Source organism: Aquarana catesbeiana, linkage group LG03 (genome assembly GCF_042186555.1).
Source record: "Aquarana catesbeiana isolate 2022-GZ linkage group LG03, ASM4218655v1, whole genome shotgun sequence".
In the NCBI taxonomy this organism is placed as follows: Eukaryota; Metazoa; Chordata; class Amphibia; order Anura; family Ranidae; genus Aquarana; species Aquarana catesbeiana.
Window position 1 is genome coordinate 716094458 of NC_133326.1, and position 15241 is coordinate 716109698.

The window sequence follows — 15241 nt, forward strand, 5'->3', positions numbered from 1 at the left end:
ACCCAGTAACCCAGAGGATTTTCGGTGGGAAAGGTGTCCAAGTCTGATCTTGCCCCTAGGTATTCCTGCACCATGTAAAACAGACGCTGGCGATGGTTGCTGGAACCGATCATACCTTGGGGCTGCGGACCAAAAAATTGTCTGAACGCATCGGTCAGACGGCCACGTTCTCCACCGCTCCTTCTTTGACTGACCGAAGCCTCAGCAACACGTTGTCCAGAAACAGGAGTTTGTAACCTCCCAGTCTCTGGGAACGCGTTGCACAGACCTTTCTGCAAGGCCTCCCGAAGATGTTTCATCCTCTGCTCCCTCTGCGATGGCAAGATAAGGTCCGCAACCTTACCCTTGTAACGTGGATCAAGGAGGGTTGCCAGCCAGTATTGGTCATTCTCCTTGATACCACGAATACGAGGATCCTTACGCAGGCTTTGCAGGATCAGGGAGGCCATGCAGCGTAGGTTTGCTGAGGCATTCGGTCCGGAGTCCTCTGGGTCACTAAGAACGACATGGTCCGCAGCCACCTCCTCCCAGCCACGTACAAGTCCATGTGTTTCTTGGGACTGATCCCTTAAAGACTGCTGCTGAGTGCCAGGCTCCACCTCCATACTGACACAATCTTCCTCCTCCTCCTCCTCCTCTTCCTCCTCGTCCTCTTCCTGTGTGATCGGCGGGCATGCAGGAACACTGTCTGGATAAAGGGGGCCTTGAGAGCTAAGGAAGTCCTCCTCTTCCTGCCTCTGTTCTGCCTCAAGTGCCCTGTCCATTATTCCATGCAGCGTGTGCTCCAACAGGTGGACAAGGGGGACAGTGTCACTGATGCATGCACTGTCACTGCTCACCATCCTTGTGGCCTCCTCGAATGGTGACAGGACAGTGCATGCATCCCTGATCATGGCCCACTGGCGTGGGGAAAAAAAAACAAGCTCCCCTGACCCTGTCCTGGTGCCATAGTCGCACAGGTACTCATTGATGGCCCTCTGCTGCGTGTGCAGCCGCTGCAGCATGGCCAACGTTGAGTTCCACCTGGTGGGCATGTCACAGATTAGGCGGTTCTTGGGCAGGTTAAACTCCTTTTGGAGGTCCGTCAGCCGAGCACTGGCATTATATGACCGGCGGAAATGCACACAGACTTTCCTGGCCTGCCTCAGGACATCCTGTAAGCCCGGGTACCTGCCCAAGAACCGCTGCACCACCAAGTTAAGGACGTGAGCCAAACAGGGCACATGGGTCATTTGTCCCTGTCGGAGGGCAGAGAGGAGGTTGGTGCCATTGTCGCAAACCACCATTCCTGCCTTAAGTTGGTGTGGCGTCAACCACCTCTGAACCTGCCCCTGCAGAGCTGACAGAACCTCTGCCCCAGTGTGGCTCCTGTCCCCCAAGCACACCAGCTCAAGCACCGCATGGCATCTTTTGGCCTGCGTACTTGCGTAGCCCCTTGAACGCCTACGGAGCACCGCTAGTTCCGAGGAAGAGGCCATGGAGGAAGAAGAAGAGGAGGGGGTGGAGGAGAGAGGTGTGTCACAATCAGCATTTTGGAGGCGTGGTGGCGGAACAACCTCCAACACTACTGCACCTTGTCCTGCATCCTTCCCAGCTGCCAGCAGAGTCACCCAATGCGCCGTGAAACTTAGGTAACGTCCCTGTCCATGCCTGCTGGACCATGAGTCAGCGGTAATATGCACCTTACCGCTGACCGCCCTGTCCAGCGAGGCATGGACATTGCCTTCCACATGCCGGTAGAGAGCCGGAATCGCCTTCCGTGAGAAAAAGTGGCGTTTGGGTACCTGCCACTGAGGAACCGCACATTCCACAAACTCACGGAAGGGGGCAGAGTCTACCAACTGAAAAGGCAGCAGTTGAAGTGCTAGCAATTTTGCCAAGCTAGCATTCAACCGCTGGGCATGTGGATGGCTGGGAGCAAACTTCTTTCGGCGGTGCAGCAGCTGGGGCAGGGAAATTTGCCTGGTACAATCTGACGTCGGTGTACCAAAAGCAGATTGCCCACAAGTACTTGGCTGTGACACACCTAATTCTACACCTTCATTCCTCTCACTGCAGGTCTCAGAGAGGACTGAAGGTCTAGTGGGGTTGGAAATCTCAGCTGATGAGGAGCAAGGAGAGATCCTCTTTGTTCTTTGGTGTGGGTCTTTTAGATACGCTTGCCAACGAACTGCATGGCAGGTCAACATATGTCTGGTCAAGCATGTGGTACCCAAGCGGGAGATGTTTTGGCCACGCGAGATACGCTTGAGACATATGTTGCAAATAGCAGCGGTGCGATCTGATGCACTCGTCTCAAAAAAGGCCCACACCAAAGAACTTTTTGAATAACGCGCAGAGACTGCAGCGCCCTGCACATGTGGAGCTTTGGGGTGTGATGCAGTCAATGTGCTGCCCTTAGGCTGGCCCCTGGAGGGCATCCTGCCTCGTTGGTGATGTGCCGCCGCCTCCTCCTCCTCCTCCTCCTCCTCTCTCCTATCAGGCACCCACGTTGAGTCAGTGACCTCATCATCCCCTCCCTCCTCATCACTGGAGCAAACCTGGCAGTATGCTGCAGCAGGGGGAGCATGACTGCCAGATTGCTGTCCTTCTTGGGCACCCCTTCTGTCCGTGCTCATGTTACTGCTTTCATCGAGCTCAGTATCGTCATCAGAGCCTTCCAAACGCTGGGCATCCTCCTGGAGCATGTACCCAACACTGTGGTCAAACAGTTCGAGGGAATCCTCATGAGGACATGGTGGAGCTACGGAAGGAGTCACTGATGACATTGAGTTGAGGGAAGAGGCCGCTGCTTTGCCAGACAAAGCACCCTGGGCATGGATGAGAGAGGATGAGGAGGATGAGGACGGCTTGGTCATCCACTCGACCAAGTCTTCCGCATGTTGCGGCTCAACACGGCCAGCTGCCGAAAAAAAGGCCAAGCGTGTCCCATGGCCACGTGCTGATGAGGATGCACCGTCTCCACGACCAGCACTAGACACAGAGCCTGCTTGCCCTCTCTTATTGGCTTGTGACTGTCTGCCTCTCCTTCTTGGCCTTCCAGACATACTAATGGCCTGTAGCTGCACTAAGCTGGGATAGAACACCTGTAATTTTCTTCAGGTAGCTTTATATACTGTAACCAGACAAGCCTGCCTGTCAGTAGGAAGATAACAGGAACGGATCTAGCTGAACACTGTGAGCAGGACGCACTGTACTAAATGTAAATAGTCTAGCTGCCTGACCGTGGTACTAATAGGATCAAATAGAACACCTGTAATTTTCTTCCGGTAGCTTTATATACTGTAACCAGACAAGCCTGCCTGTCAGTAGGAAGATAACAGGAACGGATCTAGCTGAACACTGTGAGCAGGACGCACTGCACTAAATGTAAATAGTCTAGAAGATAACAGGAACGGATCTAGCTGAACACTGTGAGCAGGACGCACTGCACTAAATGTAAATAGCAGGAACGGATCTAGCTGAACACTGTGAGCAGGACGCACTGCACTAAATGTAAATTGCAGGAACGGATCTAGCTGAACACTGTGAGCAGGACGCACTGCACTAATTGTAAATAGCAGGAACGGATCTAGCTGAACACTGTGAGCAGGACGCACTGTACTAAATGTAAATAGTCTAGCTGCCTGACCGTGGTACTAATAGGATCAAAAAGAACACGTGTAATTTTCTTCAGGTAGCTTTATATACTGTAACCAGACAAGCCTGCCTGTCAGTAGGAAGATAACAGGAACGGATCTAGCTGAACACTGTGAGCAGGACGCACTGCACTAAATGTAAATAGCAGGAACGGATCTAGCTGAACACTGTGAGCAGGACGCACTGCACTAAATGTAAATAGCAGGAACGGATCTAGCTGAACACTGTGAGCAGGACGCACTGCACTAAATGTAAATAACAGGAACGGATCTAGCTGAACACTGTGAGCAGGACGCACTGCACTAAATGTAAATAACAGGAACGGATCTAGCTGAACACTGTGAGCAGGACGCACTGCACTAAATGTAAATAGCAGGAACGGATCTAGCTGAACACTGTGAGCAGGACGCACTGCACTAAATGTAAATTGCAGGAACGGATCTAGCTGAACACTGTGAGCAGGACGCACTGTACTAAATGTAAATAGTCTAGCTGCCTGACCGTGGTACTAATAGGATCAAATAGAACACCTGTAATTTTCTTCAGGTAGCTTTATATACTGTAACCAGACAAGCCTGCCTGTCAGTAGGAAGATAACAGGAACGGATCTAGCTGAACACTGTGAGCAGGACGCACTGCACTAAATGTAAATAGCAGGAACGGATCTAGCTGAACACTGTGAGCAGGACGCACTGCACTAAATGTAAATTGCAGGAACGGATCTAGCTGAACACTGTGAGCAGGACGCACTGCACTAAATGTAAATAGCAGGAACGGATCTAGCTGAACACTGTGAGCAGGACGCACTGCACTAAATGTAAATAGCAGGAACGGATCTAGCTGAACACTGTGAGCAGGACGCACTGCACTAAATGTAAATAGTCTAGATAGAAGATAACAGGAACGGATCTAGCTAAACTGAATACAGTGTATATATATATATATGCAACACCTGGGATGCATATATATACACAATACACTGTAAGTGCAGCTAACTGACTGACTGTTCTGCCTAATCTATCTAACTCAAATCAAATGACACTGTCTCTCTCTCTCTCTATCTCTCAGCACACCGGAACACACACTACACAGGGCCGCCGTGCAGGCGGCCTTATATAGTGTGGGGTGTGTACTAAATCCCCTGAGCCATAATTGGCCAAAGCCACCCTGGCTTTGGCCAATTAATGCTCTCTCTACTGACGGCGCTGTGATTGGCCAAGCATGCGGGTCATAGTGCATGCTTGGCCAATCATCAGCCAGCAATGCACTGCGATGCCGCAGTGAATTATGGGCCGTGACGCGCCACACGAATTTAGCGCGAACGGCCCATAAAGTTCGGAATTCGGCGAACGGGCGAACAGCCGATGTTCGAGTCGAACATGGGTTCGACTCGAACACGAAGCTCATCCCTATTTAGGAGAGAATTTTAAGGAAAAAAGCTTTTAGGAGTAAAGTTTAGGAAGAAAAACTTACATTAAAATGCCCATCAATGCAGCGTTATCGGTGTCCATCTGTAGCCTTGTCAGTGCAGCTTTGTCCCAGTGCAGCCATGTCAGTGCAGCTTTGTCCCAGTGCAGCCTTGTCAGTGCAGCTTTGCCCCAGTGCAGCCTTGTCAGTGCAGCCTTGTCCCAGTGCAGCCTTGTCAGTGCAGCTTTGTCCCAGTGCAGCCATGTCAGTGCAGCTTTGTCCCAGTGCAGCCTTGTCAGTGCAGCCATGTCAGTGCAGCTTTGTCCCAGTGCAGCCATGTCAGTGCAGCTTTGTCCCAGTGCAGCCTTGTCAGTGCAGCTTTGTCCCAGTGCAGCCATGTCAGTGCAGCTTTGTCCCAGTGCAGCCTTGTCAGTGCAGCTTTGTCCCAGTGCAGCCATGTCAGTGCAGCTTTGTCCCAGTGCAGCCTTGTCAGTGCAGCCATGTCAGTGCAGCTTTGTCCCAGTGCAGCCATGTCAGTGCAGCTTTGTCCCAGTGCAGCCTTGTCAGTGCAGCTTTGTCCCAGTGCAGCCATGTCAGTGCAGCTTTGTCCCAGTGCAGCCATGTCAGTGCAGCTTTGTCCCAGTGCAGCCTTGTCAGTGCAGCTTTGTCCCAGTGCAGCCTTGTCAGTGGAGCTTTGCCCCAGTGCAGCCTTGTGTGATTGCCGCGATCGCCGCCGACATACACAGCCGTGTGTAAATTCAAATATGGCGCCGAGACTGCAGGGACTCGTCGGAGCTGAGATACACATACCCGAGTATCCTTGGCTTTTTTCAGCGCCGCTCATAGTCACGCCCAGTCCCGTCCTATGATGGACATCACACAGGTCCAATGGCGGGACTGGGGGTGACTGTGAGCGGCGTCGAGAAAAACCAAAGATACTCGAGTATGTGTATCTCGGCTCCGACGAGTCCCTGCAGTCTGCAGCATGGCCAACGTTGAGTTCCACCTGGTGGGCATGTCACAGATTAGGCGGTTCTTGGGCAGGTTAAACTCCTTTTGGAGGTCCGTCAGCCGAGCACTGGCATTATATGACCGGCGGAAATGCACACAGACTTTCCTGGCCTGCCTCAGGACATCCTGTAAGCCCGGGTACCTGCCCAAGAACCGCTGCACCACCAAGTTAAGGACGTGAGCCAAACAGGGCACATGGGTCATTTGTCCCTGTCGGAGGGCAGAGAGGAGGTTGGTGCCATTGTCGCAAACCACCATTCCTGCCTTAAGTTGGCGTGGCGTCAACCACCTCTGAACCTGCCCCTGCAGAGCTGACAGAACCTCTGCCCCAGTGTGGCTCCTGTCCCCCAAGCACACCAGCTCAAGCACCGCATGGCATCTTTTGGCCTGCGTACTTGCGTAGCCCCTTGAACGCCTACGGAGCACCGCTAGTTCCGAGGAAGAGGCCATGGAGGAAGAAGAAGAGGAGGGGGTGGAGGAGAGAGGTGTGTCACAATCAGCATTTTGGAGGCGTGGTGGCGGAACAACCTCCAACACTACTGCACCTTGTCCTGCATCCTTCCCAGCTGCCAGCAGAGTCACCCAATGCGCCGTGAAACTTAGGTAACGTCCCTGTCCATGCCTGCTGGACCATGAGTCAGCGGTAATATGCACCTTACCGCTGACCGCCCTGTCCAGCGAGGCATGGACATTGCCTTCCACATGCCGGTAGAGAGCCGGAATCGCCTGTGGGCCGTGACGCGCCACACGAATTTAGCGCGAACGGCCCATAAAGTTCGGAATTCGGCGAACGGGCGAACAGCCGATGTTCGAGTCGAACATGGGTTCGACTCGAACACGAAGCTCATCCCTATTTAGGAGAGAATTTTAAGGAAAAAAGCTTTTAGGAGTAAAGTTTAGGAAGAAAAACTTACATTAAAATGCCCATCAATGCAGCGTTATCGGTGTCCATCTGTAGCCTTGTCAGTGCAGCTTTGTCCCAGTGCAGCCATGTCAGTGCAGCTTTGTCCCAGTGCAGCCTTGTCAGTGCAGCTTTGCCCCAGTGCAGCCTTGTCAGTGCAGCCTTGTCAGTGCAGCCTTGTCCCAGTGCAGCCTTGTCAGTGCAGCTTTGTCCCAGTGCAGCCATGTCAGTGCAGCTTTGTCCCAGTGCAGCCTTGTCAGTGCAGCCATGTCAGTGCAGCTTTGTCCCAGTGCAGCCATGTCAGTGCAGCTTTGTCCCAGTGCAGCCTTGTCAGTGCAGCTTTGTCCCAGTGCAGCCATGTCAGTGCAGCTTTGTCCCAGTGCAGCCTTGTCAGTGCAGCTTTGTCCCAGTGCAGCCATGTCAGTGCAGCTTTGTCCCAGTGCAGCCTTGTCAGTGCAGCCATGTCAGTGCAGCTTTGTCCCAGTGCAGCCATGTCAGTGCAGCTTTGTCCCAGTGCAGCCTTGTCAGTGCAGCTTTGTCCCAGTGCAGCCATGTCAGTGCAGCTTTGTCCCAGTGCAGCCATGTCAGTGCAGCTTTGTCCCAGTGCAGCCTTGTCAGTGCAGCTTTGTCCCAGTGCAGCCTTGTCAGTGGAGCTTTGCCCCAGTGCAGCCTTGTGTGATTGCCGCGATCGCCGCCGACATACACAGCCGTGTGTAAATTCAAATATGGCGCCGAGACTGCAGGGACTCGTCGGAGCTGAGATACACATACCCGAGTATCCTTGGCTTTTTTCAGCGCCGCTCATAGTCACGCCCAGTCCCGTCCTATGATGGACATCACACAGGTCCAATGGCGGGACTGGGGGTGACTGTGAGCGGCGTCGAGAAAAACCAAAGATACTCGAGTATGTGTATCTCGGCTCCGACGAGTCCCTGCAGTCTCGGCGCCATATTTGAATTTACACACGGCTGTGTATGTCGGCAGCGATCGCGGCAATAGCTGCGATCGCTCAGATCAGAACAAAATTGGCGGGGATCGGCCTATAACACGCACCCACGATTTTCCCCTGATTTTAAGGGGAAAAAGGTGCGTGTTATATGCCGATAAATATTGTCATAAAAAGTGTTTGGGGACCCGGGTCCTGCCCCAGGGGACATGGATCAATGCAAAAAAAAGTTTTAAAAACGGACATTTTTTCGGGAGCAGTGATTTTAATAATGCTTAAAGTGAAACAATAAAAGTGAAATATTCCTTTAAATTTCATACCTGGAGGGTGTCTATAGTACACCTGTAAAGGGGCGCATGTTTCCCGTGTTTAGAACAGTCCGAGAGCAAAATGACATTTCTAAAGGAAAAAAAGTAATTTAAAAGTACTCGCAGCTATTAATGAATTGTCGGGTCTCTGCAATACACATAACAGTCATTGAAAAAAACGGCATAGGATTCCCCCACAGTCCATTACCAGGCCCTTTGGGTGTGGAGGTCCCATTGAGGTGGATCGTCCGGAGGTCGAAGTAGAGAAGAAGCCGGAGGAAGATGCCGGACGAGAAGACCGGAGGAAGAAGCAGAGGATGGAATCCCATGCCGTTTTTTTCAATGACTTTTATGTGTATTGCAGAGACCCGACAATTCATTAATAGTCGCGAGTACTTTTAAATTACTTTTTTTCCTTTAGAAATGTCATTTTGCACTCAGACTGTTCTAAACACGGGAAACATGCGCCCCTTTACAGGCATACTATAGACACCCCCCAGGTACGAAATTTAAAGGAATATTTCACTTTTATTGTTTTACTTTAAGCATTATTAAAATCACTGCTCCTGAAAAAACGGCCATTTTTAAAACTTTTTTTGCATTGATCCATGTCCCCTGGGGCAGGACCCAGGTCCCCAAACACTTTTTATGACAATAACTTGCATATTAACCTTTAAAATGAGCACTTTTGACTTCTCCCATGGATTTTTAAAGGGTGTTCCGCAGCTTTCGAGTTTGCCGCGAACATCCCAAATTGTTTGCTATTTGGCGAACAGCCAACTCACATTCGATTCAAACATAAAGCCCATCCCTCCCCTTCACCTGATTGGCTGAAGGCACAGGCGTTCCGATTGTACAGCTAACAAAACGGAACGGAAGAAGAGAGTGAGACAAATGGAGGACAAAGGAGGCGCCGCCTGACCCGCTGCTCATCCCACCATCCCACAGCTCACCACCTGACCCACCGCCTGATCCCCACTAAGCTGGGGAAAGTGCTGGACAGTCAGTGGGCGAGCGGGTGGGAGGGGGGCTCAGTGGCTGCATTTGACAGACACAGAGGCTGCACTTGAGGGGAAGAAGTGGCTGCATTTGATGGGGCACAGGGGCTGCACTTGACAGGCACAGTGGCTGCAATTTAATGTGTTTTTTTCAGTATTTTTCAGAATTTTTTAGTTTGCGCCCCCCCAAAAATTTTGAGCACCAGCCACCACTGAATTAGAGAGAGACAGTCCACAAGTGACCAGTTAGTGCCGGGCTGTCTTATTGGAAAGCCCAGAATTCTCTGTAACACAATGTCATGGAAGAGATCTGTATTAAATGTTTATTTCTAATATGAAAATTTCATACAAGTAATAAGAAAAGTGACATAAAAGATCAGATTATAAATTTGTAAATATTCAAAAAAATTAATAAAACAACCAAAAGACATTACAGATTAAAATTCAGCATTTTATATTCGGGTAAAATGAAAATAAACAACGCAACAAGAACTTCCCCGGCTGTGACTTCCATTACACCTGTACTGAGGGGAATATGGAGGGACCATTGCTGGATGTCTTCTGAAAATGCTATTCTCCTGGCTGTCTGTGGACTCAGTATTTGGGGACACTGACCTGGAACAATCATGCCGATCAGGAAATCAGAGTTAAGTCAGAACTCCGAGTCTGAATACTTGTTCCGGGTTACTGACATAGAAAGTGCAGAAGCCATTGGATCAGAATGACAGCCAGAGAAATAGTATTCTTTAGAAGTAGTTATCAATGGCGGCCACCATACTTCCTCCATACAGATTCCTAGAATACAATTGTGTAGGATGCAGACAGGTTAGTGTGTGATGATATATTAGCAGTATGTGTCTCCTTTTTATGTCCTGTACATCCTGGGGAAGGTGAGAGCTCTATGCTGCTCTGTACACACACACCCCAGGTTATACCGCTCCTCTTCCTCTGCCCCTCCCCCAACCTGCTCTATTGTCACCCTTCACCCCTCCCCCCTCCCCCGATCTCCATGAGTCCTCCCAGTACAGACGGAGCTCATCATCCCCCACCATCTACCAGACCTCACTTCTGTCCTTCCCAGTCCCCTCCCCCCACATGGGGTCATGTGACCTCTCCTAGATGTAGAGGTGACCACATCCTATCCCATCACAATGACTGCACTGCATTCTCTGTACTGATGGATCATCTCCACCCTCTGTGTCTGATCATGGCTGCACATAGCGCCACCATGAGGAGGAGGGGCAGAACATCAGGGGAAGGGCGGGGGAAGGGAAATTGCTGATATAATATGGGAACTTCCTGTTTGGAAAATTAAAGTAGAACCAAAGACAAAGAAACTTTTTGTTCATTTTGGAGAGAGTAAGGGAGGGTTATAACCCCTGTTAGTTTTTAATCACCATCTGTTTTCCATTGGAGAGATTTCCCTTCACTTCCTCTCCAATAACCAAAACAGGAAGTGACAGGAAATCCCTCCAAAATGAGGAAATCCCTGGTTGTCACCAGAACTAGTGTCCCCATTGGAGGATTTCCCCTCTATTCCAGTTCTGGTAACAACTCGGAATTTGGGATTTTCTTTCACTTTGGGTGATAACATTCACCAGGACAAAAAGAGAGGGGGGCTCTCTCTAAGGCTCGATTCACACCTATGCATGTTGCTTTTGAGTGTTTTTGGAGTTTTTTTTGTCATGCTTGCCACGTTTTTGAGCAGCGTTTTTGTAGCGTTTTACATCGTTTTTGCGGCGTTTTGCGTTTTTTTTTTTTTTTTTACAGTTTTTTTTTTAAAAAAAACAAAAAAACAAAAAAAAGAAACCAAAAAACCCCCCCGCAAAAACGCATCAAAAACGCATCAAAAACGCTGTAAAAACACTGTAAAAACGGTGCACATGCGTTTTTGATGCTGGTCCATTGAATTGTATTACATGCAAAACGCTGCATTTTGCATGAAAAAAAGTCCCCGACCCTTTCCAAAAATGCAGAGGTACAAAAAGGCATTGATGTGAACATGTTCCATAGGAACCCATGTTAAAAAATTCCCATGCATTTCTGCAAAATGCAAAATGCATCAACAAACGCGCTAGTGTGAATGGAGCCTAAATGGGATGGAGACAGCAATAAAAACCTGACAGGGGCTCTATTCCCTCTCCACGATAGATCGGTATATAGATCACATCCCCCTCGCTAGGGATGCACCAATGCCGTTTTTTATCGGCGAGTACCTATACTTTCGCTCAAGTACTCGCTGATAACAAGAACCGATCATTTGTGGTGACTTTTGCATCTATGGAAAATGAATAGGCGCAAATCGCACAGCAAAGAATTTAAACTTTAATGCGGTGCGATTTCTGTTCAAATTGCATGCAGTTTCCCCACCGCTCCTGTGTGAACCCGAGCTTGTCATAGTGATTTCAGCCTGGGTTCACACAGGAGCAGTGCGGCAATCTGAATGCGATTCACACAGGAATCACACCACATTTTTGCAGTGCGATTTGCACCCATTCATTTTGTATGGACGCAAACTGCACCACAAAGTATTGTTACTGGTGCATCCCCACCCCTCGCTATAATTAGAGTTATTCCAGCCAATCACAGTTATCTGAGAGGGAGCGATGGAGAAGTCTCATAGAAAACCCTGCGGGACTAATAACATATAATAGGTGCTCTATCCCTCTAAAACTATGACACTAAATAAGTATTAAAAATAATTACAATCATCATAGTAAGAATAAAAATGGAAAACAATCGCATTAGAACTCAGAGCAAGAAATAAGTGCAAATCCCTTTAAGTATGAAGCCATATGAATGGAAGTTCATTAGTGAAGTCAAAATAATTGTTTATCCAAGTAATGTGATGTGCCAAAATCCCTCCACTCTAGTGCTAACCTCATTGTATTACACCAGTGATGGCGAACCTTGGCACCCCAGATGTTTTGGAACTACATTTCCCATTTTTCCACTACACTGCAGAGTGCATGAGCATCATGGGAAATGTAGTTCCAAAACATCTGGGGTGCCAAGGTTCGCCATCACTGTATTACACCCACCGAGTGCTCAGGCCTCCTTGCCCTTCTCATTCCTCCCACACATCTTTACACAACCTTTATATACACGTATCCCAGCATGGAGGGGCTCAGTGAAGGTGGTGGTGAAGGTGTGGAGATGTCGGATCGGGTCACACAGATCATAAAAGGAGATCCGTCCGACCTCATAATCCAGATATATCCTGACTCTGTTACTGGAGATATTGGGGGGTAAGGGGATCTCTTTACTATCATGTCTCACCACATACTGACCACCATTCCAGCCCAAACCCCAGGACTTGTTATTATTTCCAATCAGTGACTGCCCCCCTCTCCTCTCTATACTGGGGTAACACATCCCGACTCTCCAGCTATCTGATCCCCCGACATCCACTTCCCAGTAATGTCTCCCTGAGGAGAAACTCCGACTGCTCAACACCTGAAAATAATCCTGGAATCTCTCTGGTGTTTTTGGACGATTCTGGTTTCTATCTGACCTGGATACAGTTTTCCTGTCATCTGATATATGGAGAATATTATGAGCTGTGTTTACATCCAGTAATATGTCTGCAGCTCCCTGTATATAGAAGTATATATTTACCTCTGTTATTATATCAGATAAACCTGTGTGTAATGTGTGTGATATCCCAGCCACATCCAGACCCCCTCCATCATGGAGGAGCTTCTCATGTCTCTCTCTGTCCTCATTATCTCCATCCTCAGTATCACACAAGTCACCTGTGTCTGATTCCTGTAAGACAGTCAGTGGATCTGTCATGTTACACAGCTCCTCAATGTGACGCAACTTCCTGGACAGCTCCTCCTTCTTTATTTCCAGATCCCGGATGGAGATGGAGATCCGCTCTGCCCTCCCGGAGATGTCCCTCAGGACTCTCTTCTCCAGTTCTTCCAGACGTCTCCTGAGATCTCTAAACAGGGCAGTGAATCTCTCGGTGTCACCAGATGCTTTTTCTCCTACTTTCCTCCTGTGTTTCTGCAGACTCTGGACTCTTTCCTCCATCTCCTCTCTCTTTATCAGAAGTTTCTGTAGAACATTCCTCAGTGTCTCCTTCTTCTTCTCAGAAACCTCATCCAGTGACTTCATCTTATGTCCTGTGTGTTCTCCAATCACACAAAACTTACAGACACAGGTATCATCCTCAGTGCAGTAATACTCCAGGATCTTCTTATGGATGGAGCATTTCCTGCTCTCCATGGACAAGGTGGGGTCATATAAGACGTGTTCTGGGGACTTTTTGTGGACTCTCAGGTGTTTATCACACAGAGAAACCTCACAGTACAGACAGGATCTAACAGCAGGCACAGGAGAGTCCACACAGTGAGTACAGAAGACCCCGGACTCCTCATGATCTGGCTGAGCAGACTGGAAATTCTCCACTATGTTACGTAGTGTTATGTTCTTCTGCAGTGCAGAACGATCCGGAAACTTCTCTCTACATTCAGGACAGGAATATCCTCCAGACCCCCCCTGTGTATCCACCACACGATCAATACAGACCCGGCAGAAGTTGTGACCACATCTCAGGTTTACAGGATCTGTATAAATGTTCAGACAGACGGAACATTCCAGCTCGGCTCTCAGATCTGAAGACGCCATCGCTGACAGTAGAAGATAGAAACGAAACTGAAAGTCTCTGACACCGGAGAAGAATGCAGTTGGGAGGGGTCACTTCCTCTACACAGGGTGAGGCTGGGCTGTGACTTGTACTTTATTCATAGGATTCGTTATATGGAGGGACACCAATATTGGAAGAATCTCCTACATAATGTGCCTGTCTCAGGAAAATATAGGTCACTCTGGTGAAAATTAGGACCTGTGTCAACAAACATTTGTTCAGAACTGATTTACTCCCCATACAAGTGAATAGGAATGCAAAAACAGATTACAACTGTCACAGATTAACCACTTCAGCCCGGAAGGATTTACCCCCTTCCTGACCAGAGCACTTTTTACAATTTGACACTGCGTCGCTTTAACTGGTAATTGCGCAGTCATGCAATGTTGTACCCAAACGAAATTTAAGTCCTTTTCTTCCCACAAATAGAGCTTTCTTTTGATGGTATTTGATCACCTCTGCGGTTTTTATTTTTTGCTCTATAAACGGAAAAAGACCGAAAATTTTGAAAAAAAATGATATTTTCTAATTTTTGTTATAAAAAAATCCAATAAACTCAATTTTAGTCATACATTTAGGCCAAAATGTATTCGGCCACATGTCTTTGGAAAAAAAAATGTCAATAAGCATATATTTATTGGTTTGCGCAAAAGTCATAGCAGAAAAACGATCGCTTAGTGATACTGGCGACGGGGGGTGAACAAGGGGTTAAAACTTTATTGGGGGGGTTAGGGGGGTACCCTAGACCTAAAGGGGGCTAACACTAACTGCCCTACCACACTAACTGTCACAAACTGACACCAATGCAGTAATCAGAAAAAAAAACTGCTTGGTGTCAGTGACAGGGGGGATGGGTGATTAGGGGGTGATCGGGGGGGGGGGATCGAGGGGTAAAGGGGGTGTAATGTGTGCCTGGCATGTTCTACTGTGTGTGTGTGTTTTACCATCACTCGGATGTCTTCTCTCCTCGGCGCAGGAACGGAAAATACCAAGCCGAGGAGAGATGACATCACTTCCGCTGCTGCTGTTTACCATACAGCAGCAGAGGAATGATCTCATTGGCCAGGAGCGATCGGGGGGGGCCACGAATGGATGGCCTCCCCCTCACCTCCGATCTCCGGGGGACAAATGCCGACCGCCTCGGGCACCGGGGGGGGTGTCCGATCGGACCCCCCGCCCGCGGGAGTCAGATCACGTACAGATACGTGATTCTGCCTGCCTGTGCCATTCTGCCGACGTATATCATCGTGAGGCGGTCGGCAAGTGGTTAAAGCAGTAAAACTGCTACTAAGCTGTTCCTTGTAGTCCTACAGACCAGCAAGCAAGCTGATATGTTACTTGTAGTTCCACAGTCATAACATGCAAAGCTGTTTTGTT

At 49.0% G+C, this 15241-nt stretch overlaps 1 protein-coding gene across 1 annotated transcript; it reads right to left on the minus strand.

Annotated features, from left to right (window-relative positions):
* Window positions 1-9070: 9070 nt before the first annotated feature.
* Window positions 9071-13910, minus strand: LOC141133691 (E3 ubiquitin-protein ligase TRIM39-like). Its single transcript, XM_073623186.1, has one exon. The coding sequence runs from the start codon at window positions 13843-13845 to the stop codon at window positions 12259-12261; it is 1587 nt and encodes a 528-aa protein (XP_073479287.1). The 5' UTR covers window positions 13846-13910; the 3' UTR covers window positions 9071-12258.
* Window positions 13911-15241: the final 1331 nt, after the last annotated feature.